This window comes from Panthera tigris, chromosome D3 (genome assembly GCF_018350195.1).
Source record: "Panthera tigris isolate Pti1 chromosome D3, P.tigris_Pti1_mat1.1, whole genome shotgun sequence".
NCBI classification, from domain to species: Eukaryota; Metazoa; Chordata; class Mammalia; order Carnivora; family Felidae; genus Panthera; species Panthera tigris.
Genome location: NC_056671.1, coordinates 37,164,245 through 37,180,973, shown reverse-complemented (window position 1 = coordinate 37,180,973; position 16,729 = coordinate 37,164,245). Strand labels below are relative to the sequence as shown.

The window sequence follows — 16,729 nt, the reverse complement described above, 5'->3', positions numbered from 1 at the left end:
GTGGAGAGGAAATGAGAGGGGAGAAAAGGCAGACTGCCACATGAGGCAACTTTTTTTTAATAAGGCAACTGTCTTAAGTCTTACTGTGAAATACAGCCAGGATACTGTGGGGGTGGGATGAGATGTGGAGTCTCTTGGAGAGGTGTGTTTTTTTTGTTTGTTTGTTTGTTTTTTTACATTTATTTAGTTTTGAGAGACAGCACAAGAAGGGGAGGGTCAGAGAGAGAGGGAGACACAGAATCCGAAGCAGGCTCCAGGCTCTGAGCTGTCAGCACAGAGCCCAATGCAGGGCTTGAACTCACGAGCCGTGAGATCATGGCCTGAGCCACAGTCGGACGCTCAACTGACTGAGCCACCCAGGCACCCCAAGGTTGGTTGGTTTGTTTGTTTTAAGTGAGGAACTATTAATGGGGCTCCTGGGTGGTTCAGTCAATTAAGTACCCAAATCTTGATTTTGGCTCCGGTCATGATATTACAATTCTTGAGATGGAGCCCCGAGTTGGGCTCTGCATTGACAGCGTGGAGCCTACTTGGGATTCTTTCTCTCCCTCTCTCTCTGCCCCTCCCCTGATTGCTCACTCTCTCTCTCAAAATAAACAAACTTTAAAAAACAATGAAGTTTTTTGAAGTTTTTTGAACTTCATTTAACAATGAACTAGAGAGGGAATGACCAACACAGACATAGCACCTGGGTTTGGATCCTAGTTCTGCTGTGTGCCCTGGAGCAGGTGACTTGACTTCCCTCTCAGTTTCCTTGTCTATAAAATAAAGATGATACCTTCCTCATACAGTAATTATGAGGACTGAGTTGGGGTATGTATGTTAAATATCAAGGCAATTTGTGGCACAAGTGTTTGCTCCTCTTGTTAACACTGATGAGGAAGAGGGTGATGGCTCTGAGAGAGGTGATGGGCTCCAGAGGCAAGCAAGATGGGGAGCAGGACCCTTCCTCTGTGGTGCAAGGGAAGAGGTACAAGGGTGGGGACAAAGACAGCAGGGGTGCTCTTTTGGGTAGTGGACAGATGAGGAGAGTTCTCTGTTCACTGAGGTAGTCATCAACTGGGGCATGAAGAGAGGCTGTGGGAATGCACAGAGTTTTGAGATAAGAGAAGCTATAAAAATTTTTTAAAAAATGAACATAATAGAGAATAGTATTGGCTACCCATGTAGTCTGGAGGTTCCATCTCAAATCAGTGGCCATGGCTTTCAAGTCAAACCAGGTAGGAAAGAGATATGCACTTCTGCAGACTTGACCACCAGTGTGGATTCTGGTACAGATTAGGAAGTATGAATTTTTCCTGGGGCCGTGGTGGAAGTTTACAAAGGAGCACCTGTAATAATGGCACTGTGCCCATCTGTGTTGGGGATAAACTATTCTAGGGGAGCTGTAGAAGGAGGGTTTGTGAGAAAGCATGACAGGTTCAAGGTCTTGATGCAGTTGAGGAGCTGTTGGAATGGGAGGTAACAGTAGATATGAGGAGGACGGGGTTAATAGGATGCTTCAGGTAGAGATTCTGGTTGGAAGTGGGATGGATATTTACAAAGCAGGCAAGGGTGTGTGTGACCGTGGGGAGAATGTGGCTGAGGAAAAGCCCTCTGATAGATAGGAGCCAGAAGACTTGGAAGGTCCAGTGTGGGGTGGCCGAATTCATGGAAAATGATGGCCCAAGTTATGGAACAAGGACACTGAGGCAAGGTCTGAAGACGGTGCCGTAGGGGCAGTGATCACAGGTGGCCGTAACACCAGGTGCAGTCTGAAGGATTCAGAGGAGAGGAGGAATGTGGAATCCCCAGGCCTCATCTGTGGGACATGAGCTAGCTTTGTCAAGGAAGAGCCCTTGGGGACAAGCAGGTGTGAGGGCAAGAAGGAACGCGGAATGCGCAGATTGGTGTGGGTGTGGCACCAGGGAGTTTGAAAGGCACGGTGAAAGAGTTTGGGTGGACAATTTGATCAGATTAGTAAATGCTTACAATAGAATGGGGTTGAAAGTCCAGAGGATGATAGATCTAGAGGACTTGAGATTCTAGAACAAGATGATTTAGAGAGATTCCCTACCTATGTGCTTTCCTATATTCATACAGAGGCAGCAGCTAGCCTTCATCAAGAAGGGGTAAGGACAAACCACAGGAACCCCACTGGACCACATTTTAAGCATCTGGTTTGCACAAAGGCCGCATTCCTGTCTCTGCCTTTTCACCGCTGCCATTTGGTTGCACGTTGAATACTCCATAATAACATACAAGAAGCTTCTGAAAAGACTCATTGGTGAAGAATACCTCCTGGATTCATTTATCGGTGAGACATCTAATAAGGACTTCAGAACAACACCCACCTCTTTCTGACAGCCAGCTGATTGAAGGGCAACACAAAATGGCTGCTTTGCATGAGGCCAAACTGGTGAGCGTTGGGGATGTACTCTGGGGCTCTGTCCACAGCACACTGCCCCTGTAAGACACGCAGATGGACTCTCAGCCACACACAGCCAGGGCCCCCACTAACGTGTCCCAAGTTTTCCATGAAAAAAATATCTCAGAAGCAACTGGATCAGAACACGAATAGCCACAAATACATGTCTGCGCTGACTTATTCTCTGCTTTAAGTAATTTACTTGCTATGTCTTTATCTGAGAAGGCAGTTAGAGCTTCTGTCTTTCACCTCAGTCCCACTCAAGTTTGCTTAAAAGTCCCATGACTATTCATCAGGCCAAAGGGGCAGAGGCCTTGCTGCTGCCCTCCCCTGCCTCCCACCCCTGGCAAGGGCTGGAGGGGATCAGTGGCAGCACATGCATCAGGAGACTGGAAGTGCCCACAAGTGACCAGCAGGGGCTCCGAGCCTGATGTCTCCAATTCCTCCCAGACAGAGCAAGTCCAGCTGAGAGGAGCGAGGCTGAAAGGGGGGCTGCTGGGGAACCTGCAGGTTGCCTGGCCGCACCCTCCACACAGTGGCTCTGAACCACGTGAGGCTTCAGACTCACTTTTCGGCTTGGGGTAGGTGGATGCTACCAGGGGAGGTGTCCTGAACTCAAAGATCAGTCCTGCTTGGAAGGTACTGCTTTTCGTACGACTGAACCACCATCTAATCTGAGTGCATGCTTTCAACCAAGGAAACCGAGAAATCAGAAAAGGGAAAATAAAATGGAAACTAAGAACTGCCATTAAAAATACTTGGCCATGGGGCGCCTGGGTGGCTCAGTCGGTTGAGCGTCCGACCTCGGCTCAAGTCATGATCTCGTGGTTCATGAGTTCGAGCCCCGTGTCAGGCTCTGTGCTGACAGCTCAGAGCCTGAAGCCTGCTTCAGATTCTGTGTTTCCCTCTCTCTCTCTGCCCCTCCCCTCCTCACACTGTGTCTCTCTCAAAAATAAACATTAAAAACTTTTTTTTGAAAAGTACTTGGTCAAAATTGGCTTTTCCTAGATGAATCAAATCTCTTTTTTTTTTTTAAGCAATAATGGAATGTTCAATGGCTTTTACATAACGACTTATTTTCTGTTTCTGACTCAACCTGAAGTCACGATTAGTCCTTATAGAAACTCTGCTCCAAATCTTGCTGTACGGCAGTCAAATGAAGATGGCTGTCAGGACCTGTGGTCTGTAAATGCTGTGCCGTGTCATCAGAGAACTATTCGCCACCCTGCCCCTGCTCTGCTTTTCATCACAGGGATGAACCTTGTGACTGTTCCTAGAGTTCTTTGAAAAATGGCTTCCTCGGGGCACCTGGGTGGCTCATTTGGTTAAGCATCAGACTGGTAATTTTGGCTCAGGTGATGATAGCACGGTTCGTGGGATTGAGCCCCATGTCAGGCTCTGTGTTGAGCATGGAGCCTGCTTGGGATTCTCCCTCTCTCTCTTTGCCCCTCCCCCCCCCCCCCCCACACACACACACTCTGTCTCCCAAATAAAGAAAATGTAAAAATGGCTTCCATCTGGGGGTTTGGAGGGTGGGTCAATGGAAAAGGCTGGAGTGTTTCTCCCTCCCTTCCAGCTCCAGGTGGCCTCCCTGACAGCACCTTTCTTCTCTGTGCCCCAGTACTCACCAGGAGACCCTCTCTGCTCAGACTCACTTCCCCTGTTCCTGGTAGCACCACCTTCTCCCGTGGCACTGTTGTTCCATTGTGCTCCTTCAGCTTTCCCAACACCTTTGTAACAAGGTCCCCGCTTTTGTTCTGACTGTACTTGACTGATACAATTAAAGAAAGCCCCTCTTACTAGACTTGGTAAAGGCTGAGGCTCTGGCGGGAGCTCGCTGTCCTCTCCATGAAGAGCCAGCTTCGGCCTTTCTGAAAGCAAGCAGGTGTCCAAATCTACTTGTTCATAACCAACCGCACTCGTGAAATCCAAATGTCTAGATACAAAGTGTTTATAAAATTAATTAAGATACTATGTACAAGCCAACACAGAAGCCAAAGTCATTTGATTATTGAACACTACAGTCTTATGAAAAACCATTAATATATTACCCTTAGTGAAACCAAATTGACCATCTTCCAGTGACTAGAAGTCTGTAAGTCTTACATATTCCCTCATTTGATTCTTCGACCCACCCCACTCCAGCCCCTCCCTGTGTCGTCCTCCTGGCCACCGCTGAGCATCCCTCAAGATTTGGCTCAAATGCAGCATTGGCCAGGGTAAGAGAATGAGCCTGTCTCTGGCTCTCGCACGACTACACACTGGCCTCAGTTAAACACAGATTTCTTTCTTAGAGATTTACACTTGCCAGGAAGTCCTGACCCACTCTTTTCATATTCCCTTCACTCTGCAGCCCTTGCAACATGTCCTGTCTGCGTCTACCCTCTTGGCACCTTCTGAGGACGCGGCTGTGAACGGCACAGAAGCATTTCTGCCCTATGGAATTCTCAGCCTCAGGGCTTTCAGTAGTAAGATGCTGAATCAGTTTATTTATAAACAGAGAACTGGGCAAATAAATCAACTGTACAAATAAGTTGTACAAACCAAGGCTCTGACATGATAATCGTGCTGAAACCCAGTGTAATGTTTTATTCTTCCAAAGTCCAAGGACTCCTAAGAGGTTCTTTTACAGGGGACACTGCGACCATCAGAGATCCAAGCCGTTGTTTAAGGTCTCAAGGCAAATGGGCAGTTCAGGCAGGAGGGAGCTTGCTTGTCCTGGGCAGATTCTGGCTCCGCACCCCCACCTGCAGGTTGTAGCCCCGCTTTTGTGCCACCAGCGTTCTTATGCAGGCAGGAGGCAAGTGAAGAAGAAATAAATACCCATGGGCATGTGGGCATGTGTCCGTTCTCTTACTCAGAATGAGCTCCACAGGGAAAACAGACTTCCAGTTCTTAATTAGGCACTAATTGTTTCAGGAGGAGCCATTAATCTGAAGCTGCAAGAAACCCCACCATAAAGGTTCCTTTAAAGCAGTGAGCTCAAGACAGCAAGAAACTTGCATCACAAAATCTCTATGTTCCCTGAAGTGCATGTCAACAGTGTATTTGACCTCTGATGTTTGTTGATAGTCCTGTGGAACTAACTGATGTTCATTTTTTTTTTTTTTTTAATATATGATTACCAGATATATCCACTATTCTAATCCAGTAGAATCCATTTGGGAGACCTTTGCGATAGAATAGGGCTCGCTTGTTATTCAGAAACTTGTAGGATTTTAGGTAATCTCAAACAGCAAAATTAGATAGCAAGTCAGGGTCAGTACTCAGCTTTAAAAAATTAGGAAGTGCAAAAACATGTTGAGAGCAGTTACACTTACTCCATGTTAAAGATCAGGTTTTTGATACAGCCGTGAAATGATCTTCCCATCTTGAGCACTGATGTCCCCTCACCCTCTGGAACTCCCCCTATGTACAGGCTGGATACATTTATTGTCCTGCTTTCTGCTGATGGGCCCAACTTCATTTCTACAGGATTTGTCTCATCCATTTGGACAGTGATAATGCTAAAAGGTCAAAGGAGAAAAGAAAAGCTTTTAAATGTAATGAAACATAACTATTTTAATACATAATTTCACAAGTTCTTACTGAATGACAGAAGTTCCCTGAAGACAAATTTTAACAACACTAAGTGAATAAAAAGGTGAGTCTTAAAAATTAACACTTACAATTGAACATCCTCCCAAAATGAATCACGTTATTAAATACTATTGAGTTCAATTCACTTGGGGAGAGTATTATTCTTTTACTTTACCTGTGATAAAATGTCCAGCATGCTTTTGAAACATTTGGTCTACCGCTTTGAAAGGGGTATACGTAGGAATGTTGATACAACACTATTTACTATTTTACTATTTGTTTTCTGTTTACTGTGTTCCTACTTACTGTTTGACATTTATTATTTAGTATTGATATAATGCTTTCTACTCACACTATGGTACTATCTGCCACAGAATTAATCTGATGTAAAACATTTTATACTGGGCCCCAGAAAAGAGCAGGGTTAAGGTTTTTTAATTGCGAAAGTTCCACAAATATCTTATTACCAAGCAGATGAAATTACTTTTAAGGGAGGTTTTCTAGAAGGGCTCCAGAGTTATTCTGGAGCTGTAAAGTCTCTGAATTTTCCTGACTTCATCCTAGTCATCCCAATCATTTTACTGCAAAGAGTATCCTAACATGGTTCCTACTGTCGAGGTCACCAGGGCCTTGTATGTGAATACCTCCCAGTCCTCATCAGAGAGATGGAATGCTCTTGCCCGTCACCATATGTGCCCTTGGGAGCACGCAGGACAGCTCTTCTCAGGTTTGCTCCGTCCCCAGAGTTAACGTGCACTTCAATGTGGCCTTCAATCAGCATGATGGAAAAGAAGGGCTGGGAAGGTTGCTGAGAGATTTTCAACAGAAAAAATATTGCCACGTGATTTTTAAAATTATGAAGACAATATGAGAGTATTAACAAGCAACTTATTACGAATATCACCATCTAACACAACTCTTTTAAATTTTGTATATGAGTTTCTAATCTCTGTTCATATGATTTACATTCTGCTTTATGCTCTTATCATTAACCCTATCAAAGATTTCCCTTTCTACTTCATACTTTTTATTGCCACCATATGTACTAACAGATACATATACTGTAAATCATTGACCGATTTATTGTTAAAAATTTAGTTTCCAATTTTTCTTACCATACATAGTACTTTTGTTTTTTGCCTGTGTACACTTTTTTTTTTTTTTTGGCCTAACATTTCTAAAAGTGGGTTTAAAAGGTGGAAGAGTTTGGAAATTATTAAAGCTTTGAGAACTATTTTGCACATTGAAAATTGGTCCACCAGCAGAACGGGAGTGTGAGTGTTTCACAATGCCCTTGTGAGCATTCTGTTTTGCTGAACAAGCAGCAAACTATGATTTGCAAATGGTCCTATTAAGATTGGTGGAGGCAGGGCACCTGGGTGGCTCCGTCGGTTAAGCGTCCAACTTCCACTCAGGTCATGATCTTACAGTTTGTGGGTTCGAGCCCCACATCGGGCTTTATGACGACAGCTCAGAGCCTGGAGCCTGCTTCAGATTCTGTCTCTCTCTCTTTCTGCCCCCCCCCCCCACTTGTGCTCTCTCTCAATAATAAAGTAACATTAAAAAAAAATTTTAAGACTGGTGGAGGCAAACAGTCTATTGGTTCCTCAAAAAGTTAAACATAGAATTATCATGTGACCTATCAATTCCACTCCTTGGTATATACCCAAAAGAACTGAATGCAGGTAGTCAGACAAATACTTTGATATGAATGTTCATAGCAGCATTATTAACAATAGCTAAAAGGTAGAAACAACCCCAAATGTCCATCAGTGAGTAAGTTATGTACGTATAATGGAATAGCAATTCAGCCATAAAAAGGAAGTACTGACACATCCCACGATGTGGACAAACCTCAAAAACATGCTAAATGGAAGACACAAAAGATGACATGCTGTATGAGCCCATTTATATAAAATACAGATCATCAGGAAATTCAGAGATACAGAAGGAAGACCGCTGGCCACCAGGGACTGGGCTGCTGAGGGGACAGGAAGGGCCCGCTTGACCGCACAGGCTATTATTTGGGTGATAAAAATGTTTTGGAACTAGATAGAGGAGGTGGCCTCACCACATCGTGAAAGCACTAAATGCTAACTGTTCACTGTAAAATGGTTACTTTTATGTTCTGTGAATTTCATCTCAACTAGGAAAAAAAGAAAAAGATTGGTGGGGCCCATAAACCACTCTGTCATGGTTAGACCTTCGCCAAGTGGCTCATGAGGCACTAGGAGTCTACACACTGGTGTTCCAGTCCTGGCTCAGACATATATCAGCTGTGTGACCTTCAGCAGGTTAACAAGGTTCTCTGAACCTATTTCCTCCTCAGCAAAACGTAGGATAAGCAGCATTCACCCTGCAGTGTGGCTGTGATCATCACACAGCAATGTCTACAAATAATCTTGCACAAAAGAGGACAGTATGCCGTGACCTCTACTTCATTAAGACCGTAAATTAGCATTCTGTAAAGCCTCTTCAAATTACGTGATATATGCAAGTTTGAGCAAAAGAAAGGGTAAATCTATGCTCTTAAAATGGAATATAAATATGGAAACCCATCAACTTTTCTCTCTTCTACAGCTGCCCCACTGTGCTGATCACAGGCCACATTTCTCTTTCTGCTGACTTCAATCCTATTTGTAGATAAGGAAAATTGTGCTCCGTGGAGCAGCACACTAAAAAACTCTACAGAACTGAAGGATTTACTTTCTTAGCCTTAGAATAAAGAGTAGCCACCTAACATGTGGAAAAACTCTGAATGAGCTTGAAAAGAATGAGGGGTAGACAGCAAGTATCTGCCTTCTCCGTAGCCAGACAAGAAAAATGACTGTGTACCACAAAGAGGTCACTGATGCATAGGGGAAGACATTCAGCGATAGTAACTGCTACTTATTAAAATGCACACTTATAAACAACTGGCCACACTGCTACGATAATGTTCACGACCAAGTCACTTTCCAACTAGTGCTTCTTGAGCCTGTGGCTGAATAACAATAGCATTTGAGCTACTCACCCCATGGGCCTGCCGATGACCCTGCTTCTCCCCATGCCTGCCCAGGGCAGCCAGGATGATGCCACTGCTGTTCTTGGTGGCAAATGTTGCCAACAGTTCCGATTCTGGCAACAAAGACCTGGGTGACAATTCAACGTAGCCACCTTTCAAGAAGCTAACAGTTCGGATAGGCTGGTTAAAAAGGAGGCAAAAAGAACACCATCAGGACTCCTAAGCACTGAATCGCCCGTGGCGGGGTTTACTGCTGGTCTCCCCATCATCTCTTTTCCGTCCATCGCACTGTGTTAGATTTTACTACCTTATTATGTTGGTAAGTCAGTGGACATTTGCAAAAACTCATTCAAATATTAAAGGCTTCCCACCTCCAGTATACAGCCTTTTCTCACTCCATAGGAATTTCTGAGTAAATCAAAGGTTGATCTGGATATTTCCAGGTTTTTGATACAGCCCACATAGCTTTTGCTGGTGACACCTTTCCTGTAGGGAAGGGCATGAGAACAACAAGATTTGGATTTTATAACTCCATTTTTGAAAGAAGGAATAAAAATAGACCTACAGGTAAAGAAGATCTGCTTCTATGTGTCATTCTGCAGAAATGTCTAAGTCTCCCACTAAGAAGAATATTGATGGTGAAGACTTGAAGTCTAATGAAGGCTCTCCTTAGGACCAAGGAAAGGGGTTGAATTTAGGGAGTTTGACTAAATGGCTACCTAGACAAAAATGCATAATATTTTAAGGGAAAGTACTGTAGTCACTGCAATTTAAATATACTCATTAGGGGCGCCTGGGTGGCGCAGTCGGTTGGGCGTCCGACTTCAGCCAGGTCACGATCTCGTGGTCCGTGAGTTCGAGCCCCGCGTCAGGCTCTGGGCTGATGGCTCAGAGCCTGGAGCCTGTTTCCGATTCTGTGTCTCCCTCTCTCTCTGCCCCTCCCCCGTTCATGCTCTGTCTCTCTCTGTCCCAAAAATAAATAAACGAAAATAAATAAATAAATAAATATACTCATTAAAACAGGCCAATTATAAGAAAGACAGTACACAGTCATAAGGAAACAATAGCACATAGATTGAAATCCAAATCAGTACTATATTTTTCTCTCTTTTTTGTTATTTTTAGAGAGAGTGTGTGTACACATGTGAGCAGCGGAGAGGGAGCAGGAGAATCCCAAGTAGGCTCCTCACTGTCAGCAGAGAGCCTGATGTGAGGCTTGATCTCACAAACTGTGAGATCATGACCTGAGTCAAAATCAAGAGTTGGATGCTGAACCAACTGAGCCACCCAGGGGCCCCACTACCATATTTTTCTTAATAGAAGTTGCCACACTCTGGTTGGGGTGAGGTTGTAATATGATCAGTCTCTCATTTCCAAAATATGGAGATGACTGAACATCTCTAAGTTATATTCTGAAGCATCAGCTAGTCACAGGAGAACTCTGAAGTCACATGGTTTCCAGCTAGAGTCACATCTCACTTTCCTTTCCCTCTGTGTTGAGTAGTGAGCTGCAGACCATTAGGCAACTCAAGATTTAGGGCAGACTTTAACTTTTCTGGATATGTTTCTTCCTTTGTAATTGAAGAGGCTGGTCTTGATAGATACCCAGGTCCCTTCTAGCATAAAAGTCTTATTTGGAATGTCTTCCTGGAAAGGGGGGTCTTTTCTCCATTGTCTGCACAGTGTCCATCTCGGTAGAGTACAGATGAACTGTGGCACAGCTTGTTGCTACAGGAGCACCCACCCTGCTGCCACCATGTGAGGAAACGATATCTGGAATTGGGAATTAGGAGACTGGCTTCCAATCCTGGCTCCATCCTGGCAGAGGGGTAAGACCTGGGACAAGTGACCAACTCCCCCTGAAGTTTGAGTGTAATTCATTTCAAGATGGGGTGTGGGGGGAGGGTGCTGGTGACTGTGGTGGTAAGCTGTGTCCCTTGGAACTTTCAGAAATTTCTGGCAAAGGAAAGGGGTGAGGAGTGAATCTGGACTGCTCAGCTTAACAGCAACCAGTGTGGACGCACTTCCGTGCCACTGATTAGGATTGCATATAAGAACTCAGCTGTAGTTAGTGCTGTAGTAGTAGGGTAGTAGCCGTGCTACTAACTTCTTCGAAGACCACTGGGCTAGATGAATCAGTTTGGACATTTGGTAATCCCACTCCCCAGAATCTATCTTGCCTCGACTGCTGGCCTTTGGTATAGGAGGTTTTTGTTTTTAATGGTGTGAAAGAAACTTCGGGCTTCATTTGTCCAGTCCAAAATGACACAACTAAGAACAAAGACCCACAGAGATCTTATGTAAATTATTAAAGTCACAAAGCTAAACATGAATCAGTGTTACAAAAGGATCTCATTGCCTTCTCTGCCACCTTTCTTCCAACTTCCTGATGCTGGTGTTTCAACTTTCACATACATTATTCATTCTCATCACACAAAGGAGAAATGCAGACAGCATGATTTTTTTTTTTTTTTTTGCCCTGAAAAAGATTCTACTATTCTGAAATGTCTAGAAGGAACAACTTATGATGGGAAGTGGGGTCTAAGAATACTGTACCATATTAAGTAACAATTAGTAACAATCACTAGATGTTCTAAAGGCAACAAATAGAAAATCATTAATTTTACTGCAGGAGGATTTCTTTACATCCCAATTAGTAGACACACAGTGGTTTGAATCAAGGCAGACGTTAGGGATTAAAATTTGTCCCCCACAAAAGATGATGAAGGCCTAACCCCCAGTACCTGTGAATGTGACCTTATTTGGAAATAAGGTCTTTTTAGATGTAATCAAGTTAAGATGAGGTCATTAGGATAGGTCCTAATCCAATATGACCATTGTCATTATAAAAAGGGAAATTTAGAGGCACCTGGGTGGCTCAGTTGGTTATGTGTCTAGCTCTTGATTTTGGCTCAGGTCATGATCTCGTGATTCATGAGATCGAGCCCCACGCCGGGGTCTGTGCTGACAACATGGAGCCTGCTTCGGATTATCTCTCCCTGTCTCTCTGCTCACATCCAAAAATAAACTTAAAAAGGGAAATTTGGTCACAGAGACATACACAGAGGGAAGACAGTATAATAAGAAACAAAGAGAAGCCATCCACAAGCTGAGTAATGCCTGAAACTCCCAGAAGCTAGGAAAGAGGCATGGAACAGATTCTTTCTCACAACCCTCAGACGGAAGCAATTTTGCCGACACCTTGATTTTGGACTTGTAGCCTCCACAGTTGTTTAAGTCCCCTGGCTTGTGGCACCTTATTATGGCAGCCCTGGGAAACTGACACATTTGGCAATTACAGGCATGACAATTGGGCCATGTGATATACCTTACAACTCTTGACCTAGGTAATCCACCCACATAAATTGGATCTTTATCTAGACGATTGAGGTCAGAAGATGCTCCCGGAGTTTCACCTTGCTTCGTTTCTTTATAACTGGTGTTATATGCATCAATAACTGCTAGGAGTCCTAAAATGAGATCAAATAGAAGAGACAAGAAAATGAAAATCACTTTCTGCATTAAAGTAAAACCAAAGTTCATTTATAAAGACATACTCTTTCACATTCTGCACATTTGACCAGGGAGTATTCTTGACTATTAAATCCTCTGTACAAAAGTCAGTGAATCCAGAATATACAAAACTAAAATGACAGCAGTGTGTGTGTGGCAGAAAAGAGAATGGATTTGATCCTTGATTCCAATGCAGCATTTAATGTTAAGTAATGCACCTGGAAACCATAGAAAATAGAATTATAACATTTCTCCAGCAAAATGTGAATCCTGGCGTTTAGCATTTCAAAGAAAACAATGGCTTTCTATTAGAGTATCATTCAAGAATACCCAAGGAGCCACAAAGTACATAAAGACTGCTGATTTTGGAAGGATTTCTATTTCTATGAGAGTGACCAGTATCTCCTTGCCCTTCTGTGCACTTAACTTGCTTTCGGTTTCTCTGGAAGGCGATTTTATACCAGGTTCCGTTGTTATAGCGTCTGTCTGTAATAAGAGCAAGAGGCCCTGAACCCAGGTCAACTGTAACTCTAACTCTGCCACGCACCAGCTCGATGGATACAAAGTCTTTCTGTGAAGAAGAGAAAAGAGTTACCCAGGGCTATGTCATTCTTACGGATCCCCTTTCCCTCCCAAGGCAAGGATGGCAGAAGTCTTCCAAAGTCAAACTCAGAAAACTGGATCTGGCCTAACAGCCCGAGGTCTCTGTTAGGAAACTGAAGTGTCCGGGAAGACTTTCTAGAATACTACACTGATACAAAGGAGAGAAACGCATTGTTGCCCAAATCCCCAACTCAGTAAGAGAAATGGAATCTTTGTATCTTTTTCATTGAGATTACATGGGCCAGTCCTAAAAATAAAACTAGAAGATCCACAGAGAGATCACGGGCACAATAGGATAAAAATAACATGAAATTCCTGTCCATGGAATTCAAAGGCCACAGGGATCACAGTGAATGTGGAGCAAGATCTATGAAAGTCAAAATTTAATAACAAATGTCACTGCTCTCTACAACGATTGGAAGGCTGTTTTCTCCTTGGTGCTCTGTACTGTATTTTCCAAAGGTTCTTTGGTGAATTTATAATACATTTCTTAAAACAGGGAAATAGTATGGCATACATATGTATACATTATATTTGCATATGCTCATAAAACAGTCATTAAACATAAATCTCCTCCTAGCAATCTGACTGTATATACACGGTGGAGTCTGCTGTCCCATAAAGCCTCTTACAGTGCCATTTGAAGCAAGGTAGAGAAGAAGCCCGTTGGGTGAAAAGGTACTAAAAAGCATAATTATCTGAGTCACGGTAGCCCGGAGCGTCTTCTCCACAACCGAATAACCACTCCCATCAAAATGGAAGGACGAGTCTTCGTTCTGGGGGCTGCAAAGCAGAGCAGATGAAATAACAATCTATTCTCAGGAAGGCAGTTAAGGAGAAGAAATACCTTTACTGAGTTCTCTCCCTCACAAAAACTGGTAGAGCTATTATTTCCATAATCTGATAAGCATAACTCATATCTTAAAATATGCTTGCCATGAGATTATGCAAAACAAATGCCAGTTGCTTTATATGGAAAGGAAAATGTAGGCAGTGTTGACTGTAGTAAAAAGGAATGTCTTCAAAGGATGGATAACTGCTCTAAATATTTCTGCTTATCAAGTAGACTCTTTGTTCCAATGTCCTTTAATGTAACTGTCCTTTCTTAATTCCAAAGCTTTCAGAGTAATTTTTATATTAGCATGTTATCACCCTCTGCTGGTTTTAACTAATACATCAGCTAAACTGGAGTAATGATGGAAAACCAAATCTACATCAATGTAGCAGAAGGACCACTGCAAAAAAAAAATCACTGATATATATATATAAAATACATAAATAAATATATAAATAAATAAATATATATATATATCAAAAATCTGCAGGATGAACTTAGAACAAAGTTATTTAATACAGACCTCAGTACTTCTCAGGTGAGTGTTTTCTGGTCTTTCCCACACCTCAACAGGCTGACTTTATTTACGCTTTAATTACAAAGTAAGCTTATCTGGAACATGTCCTAATAGGTTTAAAAAATGTTTCTGGGCTTCAGAGTGAAACTTGGACTTTGATGTGTTTGGGGTAGGAATTTGTACTTCTCCCAGTGGAATAAGCAAACTCAGTGCCGTATCTCCAAGCAGGACAAGTAACCCAATGGTGACACCGTTTCCATCCACAGAACAAACATAGCGGTGCTTTGTGAAACCTGGGGTTTCAAACTGATAGCTTCCCACAGTCCAGTTTTTTCTAAAGATTGCTGTCTTTCGACCTCTTTCAGGAAGTGTATATAACTTAAATGCACTCTGCATAAAGAAACTATAGACAGATACCATATGGTTTCACTCTTATGTGGATCCTGAGAAACTTAACAGAAACCCATGGGGGAGGGGAAGGGAAAAAAAAAACAGGTTAGAGTGGAAGAGAGCCAAAGCATAAGAGACTCTTAAAAACTGAGAACTGAGGGTTGATGGGGGGTGGGAGAGAGGGGTGGGTGGGTGATGGGTACTGAGGAGGGCACCTTTTGGGATGAGCACTGGGTGTTGTATGGAAACCAATTTGACAATAAACTCCATATATTGAAAAAAAAAAAAAAAAACAACATCCGACTTCGGCTCAGAAAAACAAAAAAAAAAGAAACTATGGCTTAATTCTCTGTTATTTAATTCCTAAAGCTGTGACTTCCTACAAGCATGTTCCATTGCTCTAGCTCTTGGCTGACCAGTTTCATGGGGTTAAGGATGCAGACTCTAGAACAAGATTGCTGGGGTTCAAATCCCAGTCCTTCAATTTACTAGCTGTGCGAACTCGGAAAAGTTACCTAATGTCTCTGCGCTTCATTCTTTTCATCTATTAAATAAGGAAAACAATAGCAGCTCTCAGGAAAGCTGTGCATGACTTAATACATGTCAAGTTCTCTAGACAGTGCTTGGCACTTATATGTTCAGTACATTTAGCTCTGATGATTCTGCTTTGTTCAGAGGTCCCTGAAGGGCTGCCATCTTGCCTCTTAAAACCTGAACCTCAAAAATTAAGTACCTTTTTAAAGAGCACACCCAAGAAAATAGTGAAACCAGGTTTCAAACAGAACTCCAGAAATCTGTCTTGTTCCGCTGCACACACCCTCTCCTTCCCCAGAACTCCTGAGTTCTCTGTTCTCAAGAATGTGGACTCTCTACTTCTGGCTTCTCTCCATCAGCAGGGCCTGCCCCAATGAGGCAGCAAAAAGAGGGGTGCATTCAAATGAACCGACCTGTGAATGCACGTCTTCGGAGGTTCTTGACCCGGGGTCAGTGACACACTTCTGGGGCTTGCCCCCTTGTGGGTCAGGCTTCCATTCTATAACCATGAGGCCCAGGTGCCTGATCGCAGGTGGGCCACAGGAAGGCAGCTCCAGGCCCCTGCCCAGACAAGAGGCCCCGGGACAAATGAAAGCAGGGTTGGCAAGAGCACTTTACGGAGAGCTCTGTTCCAGACCCAGCAATTCCAGGTGAGAGTCCTGTAGTCAGGCAGGCCTAGAGAGACACTCTCCCTCCCCAGCCCTCAGCCCTGTGAGCCTTAAAGAATGACTAGGCCTCTGGTCCGAGCTCTCACTCGTGACAGGGGTAATACCTACTGTGGTACCATCAGCACTCTGGGCAGCTGTTATGAGAGTGAGTGGGGTAGCACCTGGGCCCAGGCCTAAGATGCTGCTTCACCTGTCACCTCCTCCTGCCACAGCACAGAGTACTTTGTGCTTTCATATGGCTCTCTCTCCTATACACCAGGAGATGTTGGAGGAGATGAACTCGTGACTGACGTTGACCTTGCCAGCACCTAGAAGAGTACCCTGAACGCAGGTGACTGACCTATCCCAAAGGTCAGCTACACAGCCTATCACAACATCCACTCATAACTAATACAAGAATAAAGTCCTGTTAATTAAATAAACAGGTTTTTTTCCCATATTTAGGTGAAAACTGTTAGAATCCATGGTTTCTTTTGTAATATCCTTTAAGAATTTAAGAGATTGTTCATAATTAACATACATTGATAGCATATAGAGAAGTGTAAATATATCCAACAAGGAATAAAACAAAAAATTCAATTCATTTAGTTGGTAATAGAAGTAAAAGTTAGGGGCGCCTCAGTCGGTTAAGCGGCCGACTTCGGCTCAGGTCATGATCTCGCCGTCCGTGAGTTCGAGC

General features: G+C 43.4%; 1 protein-coding gene and 1 long non-coding RNA gene across 2 annotated transcripts in view; one reads left to right on the top strand and one right to left on the bottom strand.

Annotated features, from left to right (window-relative positions):
* LOC122232718 overlaps positions 1-5,082 on the top strand; it is a 53,026-nt gene extending 47,944 nt beyond the window's left edge. The window contains exons 3-4 of the long non-coding RNA XR_006210114.1: positions 2,083-2,296; positions 4,761-5,082. This is a non-coding gene — a long non-coding RNA (uncharacterized LOC122232718). The remainder of the gene's footprint in view (positions 1-2,082; positions 2,297-4,760) is intronic.
* Positions 1-16,729, bottom strand: part of LAMA1 (laminin subunit alpha 1) — a 167,741-nt gene that overhangs the window by 8,540 nt on the left and 142,472 nt on the right. The window contains exons 49-57 of the mRNA XM_042962825.1: positions 13,739-13,889; positions 12,930-13,074; positions 12,319-12,460; positions 9,362-9,476; positions 9,000-9,170; positions 6,631-6,794; positions 5,728-5,913; positions 4,208-4,343; positions 2,334-2,446 (exon numbers count right to left, since the gene is read on the bottom strand). Of these exons, the coding sequence (XP_042818759.1) occupies positions 2,334-2,446; positions 4,208-4,343; positions 5,728-5,913; positions 6,631-6,794; positions 9,000-9,170; positions 9,362-9,476; positions 12,319-12,460; positions 12,930-13,074; positions 13,739-13,889 (1,323 nt within the window). The remainder of the gene's footprint in view (positions 1-2,333; positions 2,447-4,207; positions 4,344-5,727; positions 5,914-6,630; positions 6,795-8,999; positions 9,171-9,361; positions 9,477-12,318; positions 12,461-12,929; positions 13,075-13,738; positions 13,890-16,729) is intronic.